Consider the following 26,315-nt stretch of genomic DNA (forward strand, 5'->3'; position numbering starts at 1 on the left):
CTGTGTTAGGTAGCTGCGTAGCAGTGTCAAGTTATGTACGTCAAAGGGGCGGCGGAAAACGTGGAGATCCACCCAAGCCGGGTGCAGAGTTTAAGACAATCCGGCTGAGTGAACCGTACACAACCGTCCCGGTGATCCGGCTTGGGAATGAAGCCGGCCCGTTGGCATGGAGCCGTTGATGCTAGCCTCCCTCCCTTGTCCCATCGTCGACTTGCGTGGAGAGCATGCCTGCTTAGCGGGATAGATGACTTCGGACAGGCATCCCATTCAACGGCAGCCGTGGAAACACATTCTGCATGTCAGGCTGCCTCGATAGGCTGACTCCCACGGACTGGGATGGCCGTGTGGCAACGGCGAGCCGATAGGCGGGGAAGGGCATGACTTGCGGGCCATGCGAAGTAAAGGAGCTGGGTGTTTTCGCCGGTCCAACAAGATCCTCGATGGATCGGACGGCCGTCATTGGGCCATTGAGCAATAGAGCCGGAGTACTGGGGCCCGCCGGGATGGAAGCTTCACGTTGGCTCGTCGAGACCTCTGCATGGCTGACAGGGAGCGGCCGGCTTTGGGTCCCCTCGTTCTCGCGCTAAGGACCCCCAACCTGCAGGAGTGGACATTGCGTCAGAGAAGTCGATGGAGGGACCCCACGACAACCCTCCGGCGTGAAGGTATTTCCTCAGGACCGGGCTGCGGGCGGAACTGAAGTGGTTAACAACTCGCCGTCCAAACGGAGCGCAAGGGTGTGCGGATTCGCAAACGGGTGAGATGCAAGACCGGGTGAGGAACGGGACAACGCATCAAGCCCACCTGCGGGCTGGGGGACGTTGCAGTTGCCGCATCCACCATCAGCCACGATCGCTGGGATCACGGGCTTCGAGAAGAAATGGAGAGAGGCGACGGGCGTGTGGGTTACCGTGAAATGTAACATAAGGGCTCGAGTGGAAACGGGAGATGCAGTTAAACCAGACTTGTGCTGCCGATTGATGACTGGGCACGATTTCATAGGACAGAGACGCCACAGCCGGGTCTCGAAGGTGCCCTCTGAGAGGCCCAGGCGGAAGACGTACATGAACATACATACATATTCGATGCCCGGTGGACCGTTAGGGTAGGTGAGGCGAGGCAGAACGGGAATATCTCACTGCCTCGCCTACGCAAGGTAATGACATAGGTGTCGTTAAGAGGCGCGATGCTTTGAACTGCTGGTGGTGCAATCCAGAAAAGACAGCCGAGACACTCCCACAAGCCATCAAACGCAATCGCGGGCGATGTCGGACATTTCGGGCATTTCGTGGTCGGCGACCCGTTTGTGTGCAAGGGGCAGATGTTCGCGGGGAGGATGCGGCTGGTGTTTTGGTGGCACGTTGCTCTGCGAATCAAGACATGCTGGATGCGGTGAAAGGAACGGTTCGTAGGACGAGAGAACCTAGAAGTGTCGCGTCGGAATGGGAAAGAGGCACGTTTCCTTCGCAGCAAATTTTCCCGCTGTTGAGCACCGCAACACAAACGACGGGAAGGAGCGAAGATGGGCGCCGCCGTGTTGCGGAAGTTGGGCCCCACTCTTTACTTTTCGGTCTCAAGACCCCTGTCGAATGGCTTCCAGGTTCCCTTCCCTTTCCTGACGATCCCCGCGTCCCAAGCCCGGACGCAGAGAGATGCAAGACATTCGCACTTGCGTGGCAGCTGCAGAGCCAACGGACGTTCGGGCAATTATTTCGGGCCCTTGTCATCGGGCTCCTTCAATATGGGCCATATATCAGAGCACCACAACCGGACGACAAGTTGAGAAAGGGCCACTTCCTGAGGTAATGAAGGTACTCGTGCCCCGCATGCCGCTCTTTCGACGCGGGGTAAGTCAGGTCCCGTCGTTACCGTAGGCATGGTAGACGTGGAGGCGATAATAGCGATGGAAGGCGACGGACGGGAGAGAAAAGTGGTTCGTTATGGCCTCTAAGATCCGTATAGACTGCACTGCTACAATGTGTCCCAAACCCATTCTTCACGTTCCGGGATCCAAAACGCCGCCCATGCACCCGATAGATAGATATACACACATCCACCCACGCCAGCCATCCACCCACGTTAGTCCTATGACAACCACCACCACCGCCAACTCCCCTCGCCCCTAGCATGCATTACTCTCAACCAAAAACCTTCAAGAACCCCCAAATGCCCAGACCGCTAAGAACGGGTATCGTCAGGTTATCGTCCCAGCCAAAGACATCCATCGCCTCGCTCGTCGCCGCCACCAGGCCCGACCACACGCTCATGACGCCCAACGCCAGCCCGCCCGTGATGGTCGCAGCAGCCGGCTCCAGCCCAACAGCGTCGGCCAGCGCGCGGGGCAGGCTCAGGGCGCCGGTGAACATGAACAGCTCGTCGCCGGGGAAGGGCCCCTTGGACGGGGCGAGCCAGCCCCAGAAGAAGACCGAGGTGCCGACGCCGACGACGAAGGCGGCGAGGGAGCCCGCCAGCGACTTGCCGCGGCGGATGCGCGGGGTGTAGCGGCCGTAGAGGCGGCCGAAGGTGCTGGCGGCGGTGTCGCACCAGCTCAGCAGCAGGGTGCCCATGACGGCGACGTCCTTGGGGAAGCAGTAGAGCGCGGCCCACGCGCCCAGCAGGTAGAAGATGACGCCGTTGTAGCCCGCGAACTCGCTCTCGCGCATCAGCGCGCCCAGCACCCGCACGTACACCCGGTTGAAGGGCGCGTAGTGGTGCCGCAGCACGTCCACCGCCGCGATCGGCACCAGCGCCCCCATCAGGTAGGGGCACACGGCCCGTGTCTGCGTGCCCGAGAGGTATAGCCACACTACGAAGAAGCCGATCGACACGTGCAGCGCCTTGCGCGGCACCTCGTGCTTGTGCACGAACGCCCGCCACCGCCGGTGGATGGGGATTAGCCCCAGCGGGCTCGGGCTGCGGCTGAAGTCGCGCCAGCTCCAGCCGTAGTAGGTGGTCGTAGAAGTCGGAGGGGAGAGGTGGCCGTTTGCGCCGGCGGGTTTGGCGTGGCCGTTCGTCAACGCGGCGGTGGGCTGGACGCCGTTGCTGGCGACGGAGGGTTTCCTTGTCGTGAGCCTGCGCAGTGTTCGCGAGTCGATAGGGCTGCGACTCCGGCTCCGGGCTCTTTGCAGGTCGGGGCTGTCATCCTCGTCCAGCTCCTCTGGCGCAGGTTGAGGTGCCGATGCTAACCGCCTCCGTGCTGCCGACCGGGTTGTCGGACCATTGTACAACGATGATCCCTCGCCGCTCGCATCTAGTTCGGATCGTGTCGGGCTCGGAGAAATGACTCGTGGCGTGGCCGGGACGTTTCTCGTCCTTCGTGTAGACATGTTGAAGTTGCAGGTGAACGGCGGTAGTGCGGGCAGCGAGATGGTGCCCGTGAGGATGCGGCGGATGTCGTAGAAGCGGAGTGGTAAGAGAGCGGCCGAGTCGGTGTTGTGTTTATCACGTCTTGAGAGGCGCGTCCCCGGCGAGGGGCAGCTCAGAGCGCTAAACACGCACTGGTGGTAATGGAAGAAGTTTGAGATCTTTTGGGTGGTAGGATCCAGTGTGTTGAAGAGGCTGCGGGGGAGTTTGGAGACTCCACCGCATGGCTGGATCGAAATGCTCGAAGCCCGGGTACTTGGGAACAGCGGAGGTCTCGGCTACGCCGTAGGCAGACGGGGCTTATCTTATGGCGAGTGAGGGCGGGGGGAGGGATTGGGCTTCGCGCGCGGATCGGCCGGGCTGTGGTGGGATGGGCTGTGGCAGAAATTTCGGCTGCGGCGGGCGGCCAACAACACTTTTCCGTCTGGTCTCAGCTCAAGCCCTTGTAAGTCGCATGTGACACAAAATGTCTGAGGGTGCCAGTTTGTGGCTGCCTGCGAAAAAGAAAAACAATCTTCCGCTTACAATACGATGTTTCAAGTCGCCAAGGAGAAAGCCTTAAGAATGAGGGACTGAAAGCGCAATGAGTTGTTGCTGAGATCGATGTGTTTGTTTGAGCCCGCTGAAATCTGAAAGTACAATGACGCAAATCCCAGCGGGATGGCACGCGACCATCCCTCCCCATGACCTGCCCCCGTCCCTCTGTCCTACGACGATCGTTCCCTCATCAGAGAATGTGATCGAAATCATTCAGGCCCTTCCTCAGCCATTTGCCTCAGGCCCAGAGAGTTAATTGACAGATGACAGACGACAAAGAACGGGTTCTCGGTTCTCGAGGTCACCCCGAACCCCGGATATTCAACAGGTGTCCGGAGGCCTGGGCTCCCGCCGTTTCATCGAGTATTCGTATTTCGTATGGGACCAAGGTTCTTCCGTGCCGACCATCCCGGGGTCGGAAACTCGGAGTAAAACCACCCCGACGCCGTCTCCCCTCCAAGGTTCGGGATGGAGTTTCGACTTCGTTTTAATCGGACAATCCAAATTATCCAGAGCAGAGCGGAGGTAGGGCCTTTGTTTTTATCGAGAAATTTTAGTGCACCAATTTATCCCAAGACAGTAACTACATCATAAAGCGATCTTGGTATTCAGTTGTTCTCACCGGGGGTTTTGGTAAAGAGAATGTTGAATCAACCCACAACCCACGATTGAGAGATCCGTCTCGGCCTATAGACATGCCATCCAAACGCTCGGCACAAACCCGCAATCTCAACTCTTGGCATCCTAACTAATTGCTAAAGCTATTTTAACAAACATACAGTCATTATTCGTCACATTCTTGTCCACGACAGCTCCCCGCTTAAAACATCTTGCCGGCCATGTTGATGGCCACACTCTTGGACTCGGTGTAGTTGTGCAGCGCCAACTCGCCGAGCTCGCGGCCGATGCCGGACGACTTGAAGCCGCCGAACGGCAGCGCGTGGTTGAGCATGTTGTGGCCTGGCGTGGTGACGGTTTGGTTAGCAGGTGAATAAAACAATGTGGTGGTTGCTGGGGACATGTGCGTGTATTGAGCGGGAACTTACAGTTGACCCAGACGGTACCAGCCTTGAGCCCGTTGCTCACGCGGATGGCCGTGTTGAGGTCCTTGGTGTGGACAGACGCGGCCAGGCCGTACGAGGTGTCGTTTCCGAGCCGGATGGCATCTTCCTCGGTCGAGAACTTGGCGATGGCGCACACGGGGCCGAAGATCTCCTCTTGCATGATCTTCATGTCTTGCGAGACATCGGAAAAGATGGTCGGCTGGATGAAGTAGCCCTTGTCGCCGTGGCGCTCGCCGCCCGTAACGACGGTGGCACCCTGCTCCTTGCCGGACTGGATATAGCCCATGATGCGGTCGTATTGCAGCTGACTGACCTGCGGGCCCTGGAAGGTCTCCGGGTGGAACGGGTCGCCGACCTTGTTCTGCAGGGCGCGCGCCTTGAAGGCCGCGATGAACTTGTCGTAGATGCCCTCCTGCACGTAGATACGGGACCCCGCGCAGCAGCATTGGCCGTGGTTGAAGTAGATGCCAAAGTTGACCCAGCTGATGGCCTCCTCGATGTCGGCGTCGTTGAAGACAATGTTGGGCGACTTGCCGCCGAGCTCGAGAGTAACCTTCTTCAAGTTCGACGAGGCCGCGGCCTTCATGATGGTGCGCCCGATCAGGGTCGAACCGGTGAAGGCGATCTTGTCGACGTCCATGTGCGCCGAGAGGGCGGCACCGGCGGTCTTGCCGAAACCTGAGATGATGTTGAGGACGCCAGGGGGGAAACCAGCCTCCTTTACCAGCTGGGCGAAAACCAGGCCGGAAAGGGGTGTCTGCTCAGCCGTCTTCAGGACGACTGTGTTGCCGGTGGCCAGCGCAGGGCCGATCTTCCACGCCAGCATGAGCAGCGGGAAGTTCCAGGGGATAATCTGACCGCAAACACCAATCTACACCATTTGGTTAGCCCACGACGTACTGCTACCCCCACCACATAGGTACCAGCCGAGAACGTACCGGCTCCCGCCTCGTGTAGTGGAACATGTCCGGGTTGATATCAATTGTCTTGCCCTCGATCTTGTCGGCCCAGCCGCCATAGTACCGGATGGTGCCGACCACAGCGCCGACGTCGCCACGAGCCATGGTGATGGATTTGCCATTATCGAGCGACTCCACTGAAGCCAGGAGGTCGATGTTCTTCTCGCAGAGATCGGCCAGCTTCAACAGGTAGATGCCGCGCTGCTGGGGCGTGACCCGGCGCCATTCGCCGTCAAAGGCCTTCCGCGCGGCGGCAACGGCGACATCGACATCCTTCTCGGTGGCCTCGTGCACGGAGCAGATGACCTCTTCGGTAGACGGGTTGATGACCTCGAACGTCTTCTTTTCTACACCCTCGATGAACTCGTTGTTGATGAAGCTGAACCCCAGTCAGTTTCAGGTTGTCACCTTGTCCCAGTTTGGGCCAATGCGAGGCATGTAGGTACCTACAGTCCGGTGGGCTGTTTATAGGCGCCGGTAGTCGGCGTCTTGAGATCGGCGAATACGTTAGACATGGTGGCGAATGACGTTTGTTTTTACTGAAGCTATCCGAGGCTCAAGCTAGAGTAAAGTTGGAAGAATGGAGGGGGAGTTCGAGATGGGACGACGGGAGACCCCCGCGGGAACTTTATATACAAGTGGGAAATCCCAACCTCCTACGGAAACAAAGAGCGTGTGGCAAGGAAACCTGAAATCCAGGGGCTTCAAGCTAAACGCCGACGGCAATCCACAAATGCTCCTCTGATTTCCCCTCTTCCAACGGCCGAGTGGAACACCACGATGGTCAAAAGTAGGGGAGGAGCGGGGTTGGTGCGTCAAACGGGTCAATGGGGTGTCACGGAACTGGCCGAGGGTCTTCCGTCCTTCCCGCAGCGCATCTGCATGTTTCTCATTGCCTACTGTGTACATACACGGGCAGAAGCAGCGAGTTTTTCCGCAGTGATCCCCTCTCGATGGCTGGGGTTGTTACACAGTACCTATGCTTGAGGGTGACTCGGTGGGAAGGGTTACCTGCCTCTCGCTTACCGTTTCTCGATTATGATGTCGCCGTGGGTCGGTCTGCTCCAACGGCTCCATATCTCCGAAATTTGTAGTCGAGGGGATCCTGGATGAAGGACAACGCCTCCATACCCATGACCATTTTCAGTGCTCCCCATTCGCGAATCCCGATCATTCCTCCCCTGCTTCCCCGCAATACCGCCGGCACCTCTTCGACCCCACCATGCATCAAAGGCTATACTAAGCCGTGTGGAAGCGACCCTGGCCTTGATACTTGTAGACTGATGAACTGTCACTGTTCTGGACCCGGCCGTGCTCGCAGCTCGCCCACCGCTTTCCGTTTGCCTGGCGCCTGGCTTGCTGGCGCGTGATGATCTCCGATCAATGAATGCTGCCTCATCGTCGAAGAGTCTCGATTCGGATGTCTTCCGATGATGCGTGTGATGCGGGGTTGCGTCATGTTCTGCATGCCCGAAGACCCCGCACGAGAACGCCTGTTGATGGATGTGAAATCAACTGGATGTTCGGTACGAAGGAGGGCACTTCGTTTGCCCAATGTGGAACGAAGTTTCGAACGAGCGGAATTAAAACACAGTGCATCCACAGAACTCGGCAAGGCACCCGCTCAACCGCGCAGAGACAAGCGCGTCCAAAGCCTGGTATTAGTTATTAGTGATCAAAATTCGTAGCACGAGTTCACAAGGACAGCGGGAATTCGGGGTAATTTGAAGCGAGACGATTCGGGCGTGAAAATACAGGAACCGGGGCGTGACCATAAGGAAGAGAATGGTTTCAGCCGCGCTGTCCCAGCAAACGTCCGTATCGGGACCGGCCGACAACGGCGCTCCAAGTATAACCCAGACCTCCCTTTTCTGCAGCAACCCGTGTTCGAGTCTCAGCTTTTACCTCGAGTCCAATTTTCCTTCTCTCTGAGCTGCGCATCTGGATGAGAGGTACTCTCACATATTACAACGCTTTGACGGCTTCCTCCGTTCAAGGGTTGGGGCCGCGGAGGCATCGGAAGAATTGCCGGATCTGCGATTCCTTCCCTGGAGAGTGCTGTAAAGTTAAGCATGTGGAATTTCTCAGTTCATCAAATCAATCAGATCGCATGACTCTGTCACTACCTACCTAGTTGCGCTCCGAGTGTAGTTTTTTGGTGTTGTTCGCCGAATGTATGGGATGTGTATCGCACAAGGCTGATAAGAGATAAGCGTTTGGGGCTGGGAAAGAGGGCTTCGGAGGTCCCAAAAATTTCTCCGACAACCTCGCAAGGTCCTGTACGAGGGACCGACCTGCTGCCGCTCTAAGCCAGAGTAACAAGTCAACGTATATGAGCATCGCCATGATGAAAACCGCTGCACAGTGGACCTCGTAAAACTCAATTGATTGCACGAGCCTTGTTCAGATTCGGGTCGCCCAATTGCCCCGCAACTCGAGAACCACCCGCGACGAGAACCTCGGTCAATCGAGATCAATTCAATGACCGTCACGCCTCCATCTTGCCCACCATGGCCGACACATCGGAACTAGAAGCAGAGCTGCTCGCTGCCTTGGGAGTACCAGGGTTATCGACCGAGCCAACGATAGAACCAGCGACAGGGCCCGCGCCCAACGATCATCCACCGACCGAAGGGGCTACCAGCCAGCCTCAACCACATGAGCAACAGCCTGCGCAGAAAACGACCGCCGAACCCCTTCCTAATCACAACCTTCCGGCCTCCCCTGCTCCTCCTCCGACACCTTTGGAAGCGCCTGCTCCTTCTATCTCAACCCCAACTGATGTCGCGCCAACTACTACTGTTACTACTGCGACTACTGCTCCCGTTCCTGCTGCGACTGCGGATACGCCGTTGGACACTCTCCTTTCCTCTGCTCTCGAAGCGCACCCTGCTCCCGGGCCGACCTCCAAAATCTCGAGCCCTCAAGTGGTCCAGCCTGTCCAGTCGCTCTCGCAAACATCTGCGCCTTCTCGAACCGATGCAGCGCCCCAGAAACCTGCGATATCCACGCCGGCCCCGCCCCCGCAAGAAACACCCGGGATGCGCTCCCCGAAACGCCCTAGGAGTCCGGACAACGTTGACGAGAGCAGTGTTAAGCGGCAAAGGATGGCGGACCAAATAATGCCGAAACAAGAGTTTACAACCGCCCCCCCGAACGCGAATATCGACTTTGCGGCTATGCTGAACGATGCGCTTGCCAATTTCGACCAGCACGCGCTCCCTGAAGACGGCGATATCGTCATGCAAGATGCCAATACCGAGCAACCAGCTGCTCCCGCGAGCACGATCTCCGACGTTGAAAAGGCGGAGAATAAGATCATGAAAGCGTCCAGCAACCCCTTCTACGTCATGCGCTCCATGAGCCTGCCGGTATTGGGAAACATTGCGGTTCAGATCTTGCTCAGGTTGTCGCAGCAACCGCGCACTGAGACGGAGTCCCTCTTGGCCGACTCTACCTCCGAATTTCGCAGGGCTTACGATATGCTGAGGGATATCTTCCGGCCGACGAGAAAGGCATTCTCTGATTCACCCTTGCTGTCGCCGGACGAGCTCGATATCACCGACTCCGAAGATCGCGAGACAATACGCATGTCGAATTTGGCCGCCACCGCCGCGAGCGTGTTCGGTGCTCACGATGTGGCTGTCCATGATGTGCACGATGCTTTCTTCGCCATCTTCATTCCCGAGGATGGGGAATACAAATCACCCTTGACCGACCTGCTCGTTTCCCTCAAAACCCGCATGTTGCTGGACGCGCTCAACAAGACCGAGCAGTCCCAACCTGTCTCACAGCTCCTCGATGCGCTTTTCCCCATCAACTTCGAGGAATCATTGAAACAGCGCAGCGGGGATCTGCTTCTGAACGCCGATGAGGAAGGACTCGTCCTCCGGATTCGGGAGAGGAGGGAACAGCTCGTAAAGAGTGCGGCGGACGAATCTATTAAAAGTACGTCCCTGCTATGAGCTAACGTCTCGATTCCGTTGACTGACTTTGGTAGGATCCCTCGAGGACCAGTCGTCCGCGTTCAAGTTTACCGGGATCCTAAGCACCTTCTTGCAGAGCCACCTCGGTGTCATTGTGGACTATGCAGAGAAATACGGCGTGAATATACCCCTGAACGAGGAGGAGACTGCGCCTGCTCAGGATTCGGGCGGCACCCAGGAAGAAGAGGACGATACCTTAGCCGCTCTTCTCCAATCTCACTTTGAACAAACGGACGGCGACCCCGCTCCGGGGAAGGCTCTTCTTTCCAACGGAACTATCCAAGACCAACTCAGTTCGGCCGACGATGACGGCCTCGCACTCAGGAAGCTGATTGAAGAATCGCTTTCTAGCCATATCCCCGAGTTAAAGGAGACGCCGGCTGATCCACATGCCTCGGCTGCGCTCCCAGACTTTGATTCTAAGAACTTGGCTTCTTTCATATCGGAGAAGCTGAAGAATGAACTCGAGATCCCGGCGCAGGGGCTTTCGAATATGTCGGCGCAGGCGCAGGCGCCTAACAATGGTGAGAGCCCTTTCCGCGCCAGATGTAACGTGAAAAGGCTAACACAATGTATCAGCTGTGCATTCTCAATACATGGCCCAAATAAACCAGAACCACGCTTCCTACCAATATAACCAAGGCTCAAACCCTGCACCGCCAACTGGAGCGAACGGTGACGGTTTGCCGCCCAACCAATCGATGCCCACGGCTGCCCTGTATGAAAAGGCCCGCCAAGCAGCTGTTGCCAAGTCGTCAAACACTACACGGCGCGAAGGTTTGCACTCCACGAGGCGGCCGTGGACTCCTGAAGAGGAGAAAGCTCTCATGGCCGGGCTCGACATGGTTAAGGGACCTCATTGGAGCCAGATCCTCTCGCTCTTCGGACCCCAGGGGACGATATCCGATATCTTGAAGGACCGGACGCAGGTCCAACTGAAGGACAAGGCGAGGAACCTCAAGCTCTTTTTCCTCAAGACCAACTCCGAAATGCCTTACTACCTACAGAGCGTAACAGGAGAGCTCAAGACGCGGGCACCGGGCCAAGCAGCTCGTAAAGAGGCGGAGGAGAAGGCGCGCATGAATGTGGAAGAGGAAAGGGCAAGAGTCCAGGGCATCATAACGCTAGCAGGTGGTTTGCAGAACAACCACCACGCCGCCTCCCCGCCGAAACGGGCTAGCCCTGGCACCCCTGGGTTTGTAGGTTTGGCCGCTGGTTCAACCTCGACCACCCACATGGCAACTGGGAATGGTGCCGCCATGCCAGCGATGCAAGGCCCGCCCCGGATCAAGACGGAGCTGCCAGATCAACACTCACTACACAAGGTCACGGCATTTCCTCCCATTCAACCGGCTCCAGCCCCAGGCTCGGCTATGCAGCAAACCAGGGCTCCTTTACTTCCTCTACAACCGCAGCCGGGCCTGCAGCAGCAGTCAAGGCCACAGGCCCAGCAACAGTATCAACAGCCCCAGCAGGGTCAACAGGGTCAGCAACCCCAACAACCACGCCAGCAGGAACTGCAAAGGACGTCGATGCCGACGCAACAGCAACAACAACAACAGCAGCAGCAGCAGCAGCAGCAGCGCCAACCAGTGCCACAACACCAACAGCAGGCGCAACATCAGCCCCAGCCGCAAGCTCAATCACAGCAGCACTCGCAAGGACAGCCGCTTCCACCCACCCAGGCCAGGGCTCAACCCCAAGCGATGCCCCGACCACCCTCAGCGCCGCAACCAACACTATCACAACACCCCTTGCCGCAGACACAGCAGCAGCCTCGTGTTTCTCCCCCCACCACCCAAACTCAACCCCTACCGACGCCGCCCATCCCGCCTAACCACCACTCGACGCCCGACCACGCACAAGACGCCAAGCTGTTTGAGACACTGCAGGCTGCCATTGCTGCGTCGGCGGCCAACGAAACCCACCCCCCACTCGCCACGGCGGTATCAGAAGGCTCGACTACTTTGAACTAGAGGCGGTGTTATATTGTGTGTCAGTGCCGTCCGGTAACACGTTTATGGATGGACGACGATTGTTCTTTCGACTCCAGGTATCGAGCTGCGTAACGCAACGACTAGTAACAGGTACATAATCTTGAGAGACGCACGGTATCGAAACGAAGGGACTTTGGGAAAGATATCGCTGGTACAGAGGTTTGTACTGATCATGAAGAAGACCCCGGCGTTCGTTTCTTTATTCCTTTACTTTGGGATTTTGTATATAGATCAGCACGGCGCAGCGCGGCATATCACGGCAAACTGTGGCATCTTCGTCTTGCTTCTGCCGCGGCCAGCTCGCGCTCTCGGAGAGTAGCACTGGGGGTTTTAGTTATTTCACTTTTAGATGATACCATGGGATGGGCGCTGGTCCTGATACGAGAGTCAACGAAGACATGGCTTCCTGTTTCACAAGTGTTGGCGAGTGAGCGAGGTTGGTGTGCGTCTGAGGTGCCTGAGGTTAAGAATGGGGATGACCAGGATTGTGGTCCGCGGAAAAGGTTGAAAAGACACAAACTGTTGACTACGTCGAGATCCTACAACTGCCGCTACGCGAAGTTCTTCCCAAACTCTAACCTTGGCACTCTAGCAAACCGAGCGGTGCGTGGCACGAGAAATCAGAATACATTCTACCAACACGCCTACCTAGTACTAATACCTCACCCTGTGCTACATCACCCCACCTAGTCAGCCGCCTCGAGAACCTCCTTGGGCGTGGCCGACGAGTTGATCGCAATCTTCCTCGCTGTGGCCGCGATGGGGACGGCAGCCATGATATCGAAGACGGTCACCTGGGCAGCACACACCTTGAGCGCCCAGTTCACCGTCTCGATGGCCACGAGCGAGTCGATGCCGTACGAATGCAGATACCTGTCCGTGTCGATCTCGCCCGCTGTCGTCTGCAGCATCTTGGCCACGCGATCGACTAGCGCTTCCATCACCACCCGGCTCGCTTCCTCCAGCGTCTTCGCCCGGGACAGCTGGCCTTGCACGTCGTCCACGTTGCTGGCCGTCGAAGTCTTGCTGTGGCCCTTGAGCCCCGTCCGGGCCATGATGGCGAACTTGGGGTCGTCCAGGTACCAGGGGGCCTCGAAGCCACCCGCGACCACGCTGCCGCCCGTCGCGATGCCGGTGACGATCTGGGGCGAGCCCTGGCCCGCCACGTCTCCCGAGATGGCGAGCCACACCAGCTCGGCCACCTCGTGCTGGTCGAGGCCGTAGGGGCCCGCGAGGTCCTTCAGCCCCTGCGTCATGCCCGTCTCGGCCAGGACGCCCGCGTCCTTGACGATGCTGACGTCGACCGTGGCGGCGTGCTTGCCCTGCCCGCGGCGGAAGTGCGCCACGGCGTCCTGGTACGTGCTGCCGGCCGCGTAGTTGGCTACGCCCCTGCTGCCGAAGATGGCGGTGAATGAGGCCAGGCTGATGAAGAAGTCGACGTCTGGCAGCGCGGCGTGCAGGTTCCACGTGCCGTGGATCTTGGGCCGCGTCGACTCGGTCCAGTCGGTGTATGTCATGTTGCGGAAGAGCCCGTCCCGCAGGACCATGGCGCACTGGATGACGCCCGCGACCCTTCCGAGCTGCGCGGAACACTGCTCAACAGCCTGTCGGACTGCGTCTGCGTCGGCGACGTCGCAGGGCAGTACGACCACCCGTACTCCGCGGTCCTCCAATTGCCGGACTAGCTCGCGGGCTGTCGGGCGTTCGGCGGCACTGGAAGAACGGGAAAGGAAGCATAGCTTGCGAGCTCCGCGATCAACGAGCATCCCCGACAGGCTGCGACCCAGCCCGCCCAGCCCACCAGCAAGGAGGTACGCCGCGTCGGGGTCGAGCTGCACCACCGTCTTGGGAGGCGACAACGACCGCCACACCGGCACCGTCTGCTTGCCGTCCTCGAACGACAACACGATCTTGCCCACATGCTGACCGGACTGCATCAGACGGAACGCGCCCTCGACCTCCCCCGCCGGGAACACCTCCATGGGACTGACCGGCGTAACAGCCCCCTCCCGCAGCAACCCAAACACCCCCTTCAGAATCTCCCCCATCAGCGCCGGCCTCTCCAACATCACCTTCCTCAAATCAAAAAAAGTAAACGTCGCCTCCCTCAAAAACGGCTTCATCTCCAGCCTCCCATTATCCATAATATCCCTCACCCCAATCTCCACAAACGTCCCCCCCGGCGCCACACAATACCACGACTGCCGCAACGCCTCCCCCGGCAACGAATTCAACACCACATCCACACCCCTCCCCCCCGTAGCCCTCATCACCCCCCTCCCAAACTCCCCACTATCCCTCGAACTAAAGATCCTCTCCTCCCCCACCCCATACCCCTCCCTCACCAACCTCCTCTTCACCTCCGACCCCACCGTCACATAACACTCCAGCCCCAGCTGCCGCGCCACCTGCAGCGCCGCCTGCCCGACCCCGCCCGCGGCCCCATGGATCAGCACGCTCTGCCCTGCGCGCGCGCGCGCCAGGTACACCAGCGCATACCACGCCGTGCCGTGCGCGAGGGGCAGGGTGGCGGCGTCGGCGAAGGAGAGGGTGGGTGGGATGGGGTGGACGAGGGAGGCGTGGGCGCGGTGGAGGGTGCGGTGCGCGCCCGGCATGCACATGGCGACGCGGTCGCCGCGGTGGAAGAGGCGGGATGCGGAGCGGCCGGTGCGGAGGATAGTGCCGGCGGCGTCGAAGCCGAGTTCGGTGGTCGGGAGCTGGCCCATGGCGGTCATGACGTCGCGGAAGCTGGGGGGGGAGAAGGGGGTTAGTGGGGGGGGTTGGTTAAGGGGGCGGGGGGGCGGGGGGATTCAGGGGCTCAAAGGGGGGGGGGGGGTTAGGAAAAGGGGCTTACTTGAGCGAGGTGGCCTTGACTTCGATTTCGACTTCGTCGTCGCCTAGTGGCGTGTCTGGGAGTGTGTCGGGTTCAAAGCAGAGCGTGTCTAGAAGCCCCGCGTTGCGGACGCTGAGTTTGAGGGGCGTGCCGGCCTCCTCCAGCGGGACTTGCTTCACCGTCGCCGTCTCTGCCCTGGCCACACCGAGGCTCTCGAGCAGGTCCGCATTCAGCTCACCGTCCTCGACGACCCTGCTAATTTCGATGGTGCCGTTGTTGACTCTGAATTCGTTCTCTCCGCCAGGGGTTTGGAAAGCGCGGAGAACCAAGCCAGGTAATGTATCCGCACCCGCTCCCTTGCTGGGAAGACTGAGCTGCAGCGTGTGGAATACGATTCCCGGCTCCTCACTGCGCACGACGCGCGCTAGACCCGTCACTATCGCGCTGTTGGGGTCTGTCTCTGGGAAAGCCCCGACCCAGAGCACCTTCTGCGCCCCCAGGATCAGGCCCTTGATGAAGGTGAAGTGGTCTTCGGTGAGCTGCCGCAGGACCGGACGGTCAACTTCCACAAGCGAGATACACGCCTTGCCCTCAATAGCAGCAGTATCACAGGCGCCCCAGGTGTGCAAAGAAGCAGGATAGCCGGTGGATGTCAACTCAGCCACCAGAGAACTGGCGAGGTCCGCTGCCGCGGCCGACGGGTCCGGGGACTGGAGAATTACCACCTCAGGGTGGCCACCGACACCGTTTGGGGTTGTCTCGGGCCTGCGATGGCCAAGTAACGCGACAAACCGATTGTCCGGGTCCACACCATCCAACCTGAGCCAGTCTTGAACGCCAGCTGCCCGACCGCGTGCTTCAATCTCGTTGGCCTGCTCAGCAAGCGCGATAACACACAGCCGGCCGTTGCTCCCTAGCAGCTTAGCAGCGTCTTCGACGGCGGACACAGCTTGAGACTCATCCTGGGTTTGGCTGGGGACTGTAGGGATGATGGCCAGGTCGAATGTACCGGATCCGCCCACTTCGGAGAGTGCCTGAGCTGGGTCCCATACCACGATGTCCACGTCGGACGGCGGTTGGGCGTGTTCTTCCACGGCCTGTTTTGTGGCTTCGTCGGGAACGTAGACGGTATAGCTTGCGGTTTGCAAAGCATCGGAAACGTCAAGAGTTGAGAGAAGAGGCTCCGAGCTGCCCGAATTGACGAGCTCGGTAATGGACGCTTCGGGCTTGTTGTGATGGATGAGTTTAATTACCTGGCAAATTGTAAGCATTCCTGGTCCTCTCAGTTGGGCGGAAGAGCAGTAACTAACCTCGGACAAGACCGCAGCAGTAGTAGTTGAAGTCTCAGCGTTAGTAGCCACGGCCGACTTGAGGTAATTCTTCAGCTCCTCCATCGTCAACAAATCCAGAGCTGGCCGCCAAACCAGCTTGCTGCAGATGCTTCTCGCCGCTTGAGCTGCGCTCTCGTCCGTACGAGCACCCGCCAGCTCAGCGCAGCACAAGCCAGTTATTTTGAGGACGGGTTGCCCTCTCACGTCCTCCTGCATAGTCATGTCGGCGAGGATCTCACTGTGCCCATGCCTCGAGACAGTCGAGTAACCGCTGATCTGGGCCTTGGGCTCGTTGGGGAAATCCGTGGATATGACAACTTCGTCGATAGACTTTGGCACCATCGCCTTGATGGCCTGGTTGGAGCCATGCCCGAAAGCAGTGAACGCCAGGTGAAGGACGGCGTCGAGAGTTGCTGGGTGAACGACTAGCGGCTTTTGGGACCCAGTACCCAGCCCAATCTCAGGGACGCTGACAGAGCCGTAGCTCTGCGTAGGTGTTGTTCGGGCAGCGGTCAGGTTCTTGAACGCCGGACCGTATTGCAGCCCAGCGGAAGCCATGCGTTGATAGAAGTGGTCGACCTTTACGGGGGATTTGCACAGTTCGGAAGCCTTCTGTAAGCGGCTCTCCCACGCCTTTTGATGGGCGTCGGCCGTCTCTGTGCTGTCCGTCTGGGAGCCTTGTTGCTTTTCGGAGCGGTACTCTAGCGAGATCAAGCCGATACAGTTCCTCTCGAGAGCCTTGCCGTCTGGCGAGCTCGAAATCGAGAACTCGGTCCACTCGGACGACGTCGCCTTATTGGCAGTGAGGTGAGGCCGGAGGCATACGGAGTATTCAACCGACGAAGCCTCTCCCAGGACCAACGGTGTGGTCATGTGGATGTCTCGGAGGCGGAATTTGGATATCTCCCGGCCAGTATCAGCAGTGAACAGGGCAGCTTCGGCGGCCATGGCGATGAAGCCCGCCGCCGGAAACAGAACGGTGTCGTGGATCTTGTGGTCTGCTATCCAGGGCTCCTTCGCCAGGTTGAGATGTCCCCTCCACACATGCTCGCCGGCGACGAGGGCCGGGGAGGTAGCCCCAAGTAGGCTGCCGGGCAGGGGCTCGCGGAGCCTGTACTCCTTCGCCACTCGAGACTCGGCCCAGTGGCCGCGGGAATGGTCCCACGGGTATGCGGGAAGGTCGACCAATGTTCGGGTCCGTTCCGGGGTCTGGTTGACCGCACGGAAGTTCAGGGGGTATCCCCTCGCGAACAAGCTCCCTGCCAGCTCCAGGGCAGTTTCTTGCCCGTCTCTGTCGCGCTTGAGTGCCGAGTAGTACTGAACATCCGTGATGCCCACGGCTTGCAGGTTCTGGGACGTCGGGCCCTGCAGCGCGGGATGCGGACCAATCTCGACGAAGACATCGGGGGCGTCGCCACCGGCAGCACCCTTCCTGGCCGCCATCCGCTGCACCGCAGTCGAGAACTTGACGGGCGAGATGAGGTTCCTGACCCAGTACGCCGGGCCTAGCTCGCTCGGATCGCCGACTTTCTGACCCGTGACGCTGGAGTACATGACGCACCCGGACTCGAACCCGCGCTTGGCTTTCCCTTTACCACCCCCCTTGCCCACATCGGCAATTGCCTCGAGATACTCCCTCGCGACGGCCTGCATATGCGGCGAGTGGTACGCGACATCGACCCTCAGCCGCCTAGCGAACACTCCCCTCTTTTTCAACACCTCCTCCAACCTCTCCACGGCATCCGCATCCCCCGACACCGTCACACTCGCCGGCGCATTCTCACACGCCACCCACACCTTCCCAGCGAACCCGCCCTCCCGAATCCACCCACCAACCTCCGCCGGCCCAGCCCCAACAGCCATCATCGCCCCCTCCACCACCCCCTCCATCTCCCCCAACCTCGCGGCCGCCACCCCCCTATAATACGCCACGCGCCAGGCCTCTTCTCGCGTCAACGCGCCCGCACAATACGCCGCCGCCATCTCCCCACTCGAATGGCCCACCACCGCCGCGGGCTTCAACCCCCACCCTCCCTTCACACCATCACCACCACCACCACCACCCCCTTCAACACCCCCTTCAACACCCCCTTCAACACCCCCTACACCCCCTTCAACACCCCCACCCCTCCTCCCACACAACATATCCACCAACCCCACCTGCAGCACCGTACACAACGGCTGCGCCAACCTTGCCGTGCGCAGCCGGGACGTCGATTTCGGACGCGCCAGCTCCTCCACCACCGACCACGTGCCACACCCCAGTGTGTCGCGCAGGTATGCGTCGGCAGCGCAGATGCTGGCGCGGAAGGCGGTGTTGCTGAGGAAGAGGGCCTGGCCCATGGCGGCGTACTGCGCGCCTTGGCCGGTGAAGATGAATGTGAGAGTTGGGGGGCGGGAGGAGAGGGTTGGTTGTGGGATTAGGGTAGGGGTGGGGGTGGGTGTGGATGAGGGGGTGGATGGGGAGAGGGTGGTGAGGAGGGAGGGGAGGGTGGTGGCGAGGGTGTAGGTTTTCCATTGGTGGTGGGTGCGGCGCGTGTTGAGGGTGGTGGCGAGGGCGTGGAGGTGGGCTTGGTCGGATTCGGTGGTTGGGTTAGGTTGCTTGGTGAGGTACGTCTTGAGAGCGTCGATGACGCGGGCGATGCCCGCTTTGTCTTGGGCGCTGATAGTGAAGAGGAGGGGGCGGAGGGGCTGTGGTACGAAGTCGATGGGCGTGTCTGCTTTGCCGTTGGTTCCCTTGACGCCGTTGACACCATTTGTGCCGTGGCCGTTTATACCATGGCCGATGATACCGTGACCATTCATGCCGTGACCGTTGACACCATTCGTGTGCCCAACTTGGGAGAGAGTTTTACCACCCCTCTCGGCGAGGTAGCTCCGGGCGTCATCTAAAATGGCATGCGCGTTGGTGCCGCCGTATCCAAAAGAATTGACACTAATACGGCGAGGGCCGTTCGTAGGCCACGGCATAACCGCACGGGGAACCTGTAGGTTCCACTCGTCCAGCTTCAGGGCCGGATTCGGGGTTGTGAGGTTGATGTTCGGCGGGATGACCCCCTTTTCTAGCATCAAGACGCTCTTCACCACAGCGGCAAGGCCAGCGCCAGCCTCAAGATGGCCGATCTTGTCGGGGGCCTGTCAGTATGCGCAATACTTTTGATACTGTCGAGTTTATCACTTACATTGGATTTGACCGAGCCGACGACAAGCTTTTTACCGTTGGTGCGACCAGAGGCAATGGTCCTGGACAGGGCTGTTGTTTCCTCCAAGTCACCAGCTTTGGTTCCCGTTCCCTATCCACATCAAGAGTTAGAGGTGGTGTCATCCAAATTCTAAAATGGGGACGAGCCATACATGTGCTTCGACGTAGCTGGTCTGGCTGTAATCAAGACCGGCACGGTCATAGACGTCTTGTATCAACGACGCCTGGGCGTCAGCACTCGGAAGCGTGAACCCCTTGGTGTGGCCGTCTTGGTTCGAACCAGACCCGCGGACGACCGCCCGAATCGGGTCTCCGTTGTGGATGGCGTCGTCGACACGCTTAAGCACAACGACGGCGAATCCTTCGCCTCGTCCGTAACCGTCCGCCGATGCGTCGAACGTCTTGCACTTTCCGTCAGGCGACAGGAACCCCTGGCCGCTCTGGAATATGAACATGCTCGGGCTGATCATCAGGTTGCAGCCGCCCACAATCGCCATATCCGTCTCCCCGCTCCGCAGACTCTCACAGGCGAGGTGTAGCGCGACCAAACTGGAGGAACACGCGGTGGCTACCGTGAAACTCGGCCCTTTAAGGTCGAACAGCCATGAGATCCTGTTGGAAAGAGACGTGCGTTGCAAGCCCGTCATGGAATATGGGAGCGACGTTTCTGGGTCGCGGTTGACCAGTTCCCGGTAGTCGTCGGTAAACTGACCCATGAAGACGCCTGTTTTGGTGCCAGCAATCTCACTCAGGGGATGACCCGCCGCTTCGAGCGCCTCGTACACGACTTCCAGCATGAGCCTCTGTTGGGGGTCCATTGCGCTGGCCTCATCGCGGGAGACATTGAAGAATTTTGCGTCAAAGAGTGAGATGTCTTCCTGGAGAAAGTGACCCCCTTTTGCCATGTTACCGGCAAAGGCGTCGGCGCGGAACCGGTCGGGAGGGATTGGAGACCAGGCGGCTGGAAAGGGCCAGACATGGTCAATAGGTATGTGCTGTCACGAACAGATCTGCGAAATCCTACTCACATTCGCCATTGCAGATGGAATCCCAGAAGCTCTCTAGGTTGCGGCCAGCACCGGGCATTCGGCACGCAAGTCCCGTGATGGCTACTGAAGCCATTTCGCTCTTGGCCTGAACCATTCTGTTGGCCTTAAAGTGTTGACGTCTTGATCGAATTAGCACACAGGTAGGGGTGATTTAAGGGGGGACCAGGCAACTGAGAATGGGACAAGACTCCAAGTAGAGTGGCATTAATTCAAGCACATGACAGCTTTACATCGTGGATGTTTTTGCAGGGCATATGTCTATGGTATGTGTCACTAGCAGTAGCAGGAGCAGTGGCAATGGCCAAGACTGCTATCCGTGAGTCCTCCCCCTGGCGGCTGACAGTAACACTAACGCCTGCATAAGCACCGGTGTTGCTCTCGCGGGCTTGATCGGGAGCGGCCACTATGAGGCCAGTCCTTTACCGAAAGCCCGGAACTGCTCGTGAACCGGCCCGAGCCATGATGGCAAAGAGCCGCTCCGTGACGGGCATTTCGTCTTGTCGGGTAATTTTACCATTTCGGCCGCGGAAGCCATCCTTCGGCTGGTTATTTTGAGACACGCATGCGGAAATATTCCGATGAGAATATGAGACTGAAATCTGAATAAGCCGGCCAACATGGCCGTAATGGGAAGGATTTGCGGGAAGAGCCAAACCCGTTGTGCCATGCCCGCTCCTGTGTATGCATGGGCGTATCATCTTGCATGCCTGGGCAGGATAGCGTTTAACGTCAGCCGAACTCTTCCGCTCAGGGGTCCAGGAGCATCCGACTCCCTTTCCTTCCGGGCGAAGGTACGTATGTGCTTGCTTGTTATTGCTTACCGGGTTGTCCCTATGTCTAGTAGCCTAGTATTATCCAGGTCTCAAATGTGAACCACTTAACACTGAATCAAACTCTTCAACTCTGTAGTCTCTCACTTTCTTACTGTTAGACCGCCGCGCGTACCCTTCTTCACATTCAAACACAATGCGTTCTTCACCAAACGAGGACATCGCAAGACAGGTTTTCCAAACCATTGCCAGCGAACTACATGTACCAGTCGACGAGTTCGAGCATGGCGAGACCGAGTTCTCCGAGCTAGGCGTCGATGCTCTAGTAGCACCCTCCATCATCGCCAAAATAGCCCAAGCCACCACAATACACCTCCCCGACGACATATTCGAGACCGCCGAAACCGTCGCCGCTCTCCGACAGCACCTCACCACCCTCGCACCACCTCCACCACCACGACAAAACCCAACCTCCAAACCACCACCACTAACAACAACAACAACAACAACAACAGCACCACCAACCTGCGCCCCCCCCATCCTCATCCGCAAAGCCACCTCCAAAACCCCCCCACCACGCAACCTCTTCCTCCTCCCCGACGGCAGCGGCGCCGCCACAGCCTACGCGCGCCTCCCCGCGCTCCCGCACACCCACATCTACGCGCTCAACAGCCCCTTCCTGCAAAACAGCTCCGCCTACACCTGCACCCTCCCCCAACTCGCCTTGGCCTGGGCAGACGCCATCACGGCGGTCCAGCCGCGCGGGCCGTATTGGTTGGGCGGCTGGTCGGCGGGCGGGTATTATGCGTACGAGGTGGCGAGGGGGTTGGTGAAGCGTGGGGAGGTGGTGGAGGGGTTGGTGCTGGTGGATTCGCCGTGTAGGGTTGTGTTTGAGGCGTTGCCGGTGGGGGTGGTGCGGTTTTTGGCGGGGAGGGGGTTGATGGGGGGGGATTGGGGGGGTGGGAAAAAGAAGATGAAGGGGGGGGTGGTGCCGGGGTGGTTGGTGGAGCATTTTGGGGCGACGTTGAGGGCGGTGGAGGGGTATGTGCCGGAGAGGTTTGTGGATGGGTTGGGGGTGGGGGGTGGAGGTGCCGACGGTGTATATCATATGGGCTTCGGAGCCGGTTGTGGATGCGGCGCAGGCGGAGGCGGCGGGTTTGGATCCGGATGTTAAGGTGACCAAGATGTTGTTGCAGCCGCGGACTGACTTTGGGCCTGGTGGATGGGATACGCTGTTTCCGTCTGGGACGAAGTTGGTGATAGGCACGATCCCTTGCAACCACTTTAATATCGTCCATCCTCCGAATGTGAGTACTCGCTGTGCTGTGATTACCCGAGTCTGGGCTGACGTTTGTCGTACTTTTTGCAATAGGCCGATATGCTTGGGAGTCTGCTGGGAGACGTGGTCCACCCCGGTGGTGAAGCTGCATGGGTAAATCGGTGGCAAAAGGTTACTGGTGGTATGGCTGAGAGTTGAACATGATGAAGGGTTGGGGGTCATGTTATTTGACGGGGTGTCGTTAGGGTTAAACAACAATCATACAACAAGTAGAATTTATATAGGTAAGCAACACTACGAGTAACTGAACGGTAAGGGTTTGAATTCGGAGTGATACATGATTGCCTACCTAGGTAGGTACCTGGGTATCTAGTTGTGTGATCCGTAAAGGTGATGCCCAAGGAGCAGAAACTAGAGCTACCCTTCTGTTAAAATAAAAGCCTCCCACGACTGAGCCACCAGGGACCCAAACAGAATCCCTTTACCTCGATACTCATACTCCACTCCATCCTACAGACTCTCGCCCTCATCCATACTTGCAGTACCCCCGAGCCACTACATCCCTGACACTGCAACTTCGGTAGCAGCTTCCGAGCCCGAGATCGACCAGGATAGTAGGCAGAAACCCCATAGCCGTCAGCAGCAAGGGATCCGGATGTTTCTCGCCCGTCAGAAACTCGTAAAGGCGCAACCACGAGAGTCCGACGACCATGCGTGTGCCGACGACGACAAAGATCAGGTACGGGCTGCCCGAGACGTGCGGCCAGATGAAGATTCGGAGCAAGGCGTTGAGCACTAGGATGGAAAGGAAGAAGCACCAGGACGCGAGTCGGCGCTCGAGAGGGGTGCAGCCCCGGCTGGCTGTCGGGGGAACAGGGGGCCCCGCCGGGACGTCGTTGCTTTTTGGGTGGTCCATGTGTTGTGTGTTCGAGGTGGCTTTGGGTGAGTCCGAAAGAAAAACCGGCCGAGATGATGAGGGGAGGAGAAAGGACCCCCAAAGATGAGAGAGAGGTGGTAGTTACTGAGTGCGCCCAGTGCAACGGCGGGGGAGGGAAAATGTGACTCGGATACTGCCCGGTTATTGGTTGTGGCTTGTTGGGCAGTCTGTGACTGTCTGTCCCTTGACCGCCGCCTTATTTGCCGTCAGAACCGAGCCGCAACGACTAACAACGACCAACAACGTCGCCAAGTCGCCGAATGCGCCGCCGACCGAAGTGTATCGGCACGGCGTCGACGGGGCACATGGGTGAAATGGTCACTATCATTGCTGCCGAGTTACCGAGTGCTAGGCTGCACCAAGCGGCTAAAGGTTTGCATCGCCGTCCCAAAGGAAATATCCATCCTTTGTACATTCCTGATGCAGTGATGGGAACCATGGCGATGCTGACCAACGTAGTCCTGCTCGTTATGTCCAGGGCTTCTAGCTGCCTAAACTGGGACTTGGCCATGCACTCACTAATATGGAAGCCATGGTGCATGTCACGGTGTCAGCGGGTCATGAGGTGCAGAGTGGGTAACCGAGACTGAGAAGGGCGAAGCTGTGTTTGCCATTCCATGACCATCGAGGCTCAGCAACGTTCCCGGTAAGTTCCAAGTACCTGATCCAGAAGAAGGGAGGCTATGATTCTAAATGGGGAACTTGTACATGTACCTTTCGGGGTCATATCAGTACGAGTTCCGCAGCCACTGTTGGGTGACTTCTGTTTGGAGATGGTGGTCACCAGCCCTTATTCTGGCTGGAATCATCATTGGACAATGTATTGCGGCCTGGGTTGCTCACCTCAACCAACATCGGCCGGGGTCACTCTGTGGAAGCACCTGTGCGGTTACTCAAGACCGGAATCCTGAATGACACCATTCATTCAAGACATCCATACCACGGGGCTCGAGAAGTTCGACTCCAAATGTAAATGAACGCGGCGACAGCGTCGTCGAGGAGAGACAATTGTAGCAGAAGCACCTTAGGTACTATTATCCACTAGGTACGGTATCTAGTTACTAGCCGACAAGCGTCCATTGCGTGCCCCGGGGCCGTTCCTCCCGGTCGTCAGCTCGTCGAACTCGGCGCGGGGCTGACTCGTCTCCTCGAAGTTGGGATGCTGCAACCCTGGACCAACAGGACCTTGAACCAACCGAGCTGCAGTTCAAGATGTGAGACGGAACAGCATGCGAGGAGACAGCAGCCAGAAGTCTCTTGAACGCAGCACCAAAGGTCTCGGGTGAGGGGCAGTCAGCGGCTGGAAGAGCCAATTTCTATAAGACGAGGAGCCCTCGAGGCGTTCCGTTGACGATGATCCCCGGCTGGAGCACCATCGCACTCAAACGATAACCGAGCATCATTTTCTACAGTATTTGGCAGTCAGCCTTCACAATTCATCATGCGTTTCAAGCCTCATTCCATCATTTCATCCCTTTTGCTGGTCACTCAAGCCCAGGCCTTCCGCGTCACTTTCTACCTACCTAGGTTCCCAGTGCCGGGGCGCCAGGTGGGGCACGGGTTCTTACAGTTACCCTGGGTACCCCGGTGCCTGCCACAACGTGCCCGTCAATGCCGTCTCAGCAACGATCGAGCCGGGAGAATTGGATGGAGAGTCGCACAGTGAGTATTGCCCTTACGGACCTTACCTACATCATCCGGCCTGGTCTGGTGCCGCAAGCGCCGTGCCTAGGTATACAACGAGTGGACGTGGCTGACGTTTGGGTCCCATACCGTTTCAGACGTTGCTTTCTGGCGAACATGCGGCCAGAACCTCGTCGCCAGCGGCGATAATAACTGCGTCACCTTCTATGGAGCGACAAGGTTCTCAATCCGTGAAGACTGGACCGTCCCTGGAAAGCGCGGTGTCTCCTCACCTGCCCCTCCCGAGGCCGCCATCGAAGCCCGCACGGAAGCCAGTGGCGAGCCCATCCCTCTGATGGGGGCTAGGGGCGCCATTAGTCCCCCTCCACCGGCCAAGAAGTCCCGTGCTCTGGCCAACACCCCGTGGGCTGCCGAGCAGGCACTGCATCGTCAGCGTCTCAACCTGTCAGAGGCCACCGCTCTCGGCTCCCTCTCGCCGTACTTCGACCCGGACAGGATGGCCGAGGGCGGATTTGGCCACGGCAACGAGTCCGAAGTCTTCGGCAAGAGGGTGCGTTGGCAGCAGGTGGCTCTTGGCATCTCCGTGGGTGTGCCCATCGACGAGTGGGACGATGCCATCCATGTCAAGAGCGACGCTTTTGTCCCGTATGGCGATGGCGACGTCTCATCTCGCGGGCTTGAAGCGCGTGGAGATTGTGGCGCTTCTCCCGACGAATTGGAAACATGTCATTCTCACTGGGCTCTAGCCGAGAGGGAGGAGCACGAGAAAAGATGGGACTACGCTCGCTGCCGCTCGCTCTTGACATGCGTGCGAGACACGGTCGGTGGGGGGTTGGTGAAGCTCGGCCATGGCTGGCGTCAGACCGTCGAGTGCGCCGACCGAATAAAGGCGGTGCAATCGACCCTTTATGACTATGTTAGACAGTACCCGGCAACTTGCTACCTTGTCACACTGGGCGCAGGAGGGGCCGTCGGCTACGCGTTTGGTCAGATCGGGTCCGGCGGAGGCGCTACTGCCCAGGACAACGACGAGCTAGCCAGGTGCTCAGACAACACCCAGGTCAATGCCTTCGTTGAGGGTATACTCGACGCGGCCAACGCTGGCGACGAGAACGCAGCCCGGGCGGATATCACCCTGGGCAATGGCCATACTCTCGTCTTGTACGGACGCGTGTATCCTATCGACGCCGTCCCGCCAACCGATCTCTGCCCAGCTTAGGCCGGGGATGGGCCATGAGGATCGAACCACGTCTTGGTCATTTGGATCGTTGCGCAACAAGAAATCGGAGATGGAAGTTGGATGAGCACGCGCTGGAAACTCGGTGTTGAGTTGAGGATGGAATAAATCACGGTTTCAGGGGGGG

At 58.7% G+C, this 26,315-nt stretch overlaps 6 protein-coding genes across 6 annotated transcripts; 2 read left to right on the plus strand and 4 right to left on the minus strand.

The window, feature by feature from the left end:
- Positions 1 to 1,961: 1,961 nt before the first annotated feature.
- On the minus strand, positions 1,962 to 3,560 carry B0H64DRAFT_134133 (uncharacterized protein). The gene has a single exon (XM_062798175.1). It carries the CDS (start codon positions 3,324 to 3,326, stop codon positions 2,139 to 2,141), a length of 1,188 nt encoding a protein of 395 aa, XP_062661422.1. The 5' UTR covers positions 3,327 to 3,560; the 3' UTR covers positions 1,962 to 2,138.
- An 833-nt stretch (positions 3,561 to 4,393) lies between these two features.
- On the minus strand, positions 4,394 to 6,594 carry B0H64DRAFT_133901 (aldehyde dehydrogenase domain-containing protein). The gene is made up of 4 exons (XM_062798170.1): positions 6,374 to 6,594; positions 5,903 to 6,302; positions 4,947 to 5,835; positions 4,394 to 4,860 (listed from the first exon to the last, which is right to left on the minus strand). The coding sequence occupies exons 1-4, from the start codon at positions 6,436 to 6,438 to the stop codon at positions 4,721 to 4,723; spliced, it is 1,494 nt and encodes a 497-aa protein (XP_062661423.1). The 5' UTR covers positions 6,439 to 6,594; the 3' UTR covers positions 4,394 to 4,720.
- A 1,589-nt stretch (positions 6,595 to 8,183) lies between these two features.
- On the plus strand, positions 8,184 to 12,074 carry B0H64DRAFT_134042 (telomere repeat binding factor-domain-containing protein). The gene is made up of 3 exons (XM_062798174.1): positions 8,184 to 9,871; positions 9,924 to 10,433; positions 10,489 to 12,074. The coding sequence occupies exons 1-3, from the start codon at positions 8,434 to 8,436 to the stop codon at positions 11,883 to 11,885; spliced, it is 3,345 nt and encodes a 1,114-aa protein (XP_062661424.1). The 5' UTR covers positions 8,184 to 8,433; the 3' UTR covers positions 11,886 to 12,074.
- A 518-nt stretch (positions 12,075 to 12,592) lies between these two features.
- B0H64DRAFT_358063 (PKS01 highly reducing polyketide synthase) lies at positions 12,593 to 20,415 on the minus strand (the record flags this gene model as incomplete). Its single annotated transcript, XM_062801634.1, has 8 exons — positions 12,593 to 14,654; positions 14,761 to 16,049; positions 16,101 to 18,100; positions 18,209 to 18,787; positions 18,884 to 19,193; positions 19,253 to 19,363; positions 19,425 to 20,233; positions 20,301 to 20,415. 8 exons carry the CDS (start codon positions 20,413 to 20,415, stop codon positions 12,593 to 12,595), a joined length of 7,275 nt encoding a protein of 2,424 aa, XP_062661425.1.
- A 2,260-nt stretch (positions 20,416 to 22,675) lies between these two features.
- B0H64DRAFT_393379 (uncharacterized protein) lies at positions 22,676 to 23,441 on the minus strand. The gene has a single exon (XM_062803636.1). The coding sequence runs from the start codon at positions 23,284 to 23,286 to the stop codon at positions 22,897 to 22,899; it is 390 nt and encodes a 129-aa protein (XP_062661426.1). The 5' UTR covers positions 23,287 to 23,441; the 3' UTR covers positions 22,676 to 22,896.
- Positions 23,442 to 24,507: 1,066 nt separating this feature from the next.
- Positions 24,508 to 26,170, plus strand: B0H64DRAFT_431743 (uncharacterized protein; the record flags this gene model as incomplete). The annotated part of the gene is made up of 2 exons (XM_062805983.1): positions 24,508 to 24,969; positions 25,040 to 26,170. The coding sequence occupies exons 1-2, from the start codon at positions 24,919 to 24,921 to the stop codon at positions 26,168 to 26,170; spliced, it is 1,182 nt and encodes a 393-aa protein (XP_062661427.1). The 5' UTR covers positions 24,508 to 24,918.
- Positions 26,171 to 26,315: the final 145 nt, after the last annotated feature.

Source organism: Chaetomium fimeti (genome assembly GCF_033439085.1).
Source record: "Chaetomium fimeti strain CBS 168.71 chromosome Unknown B0H64scaffold_3, whole genome shotgun sequence".
Classification (NCBI taxonomy): domain Eukaryota; kingdom Fungi; phylum Ascomycota; class Sordariomycetes; order Sordariales; family Chaetomiaceae; genus Chaetomium; species Chaetomium fimeti.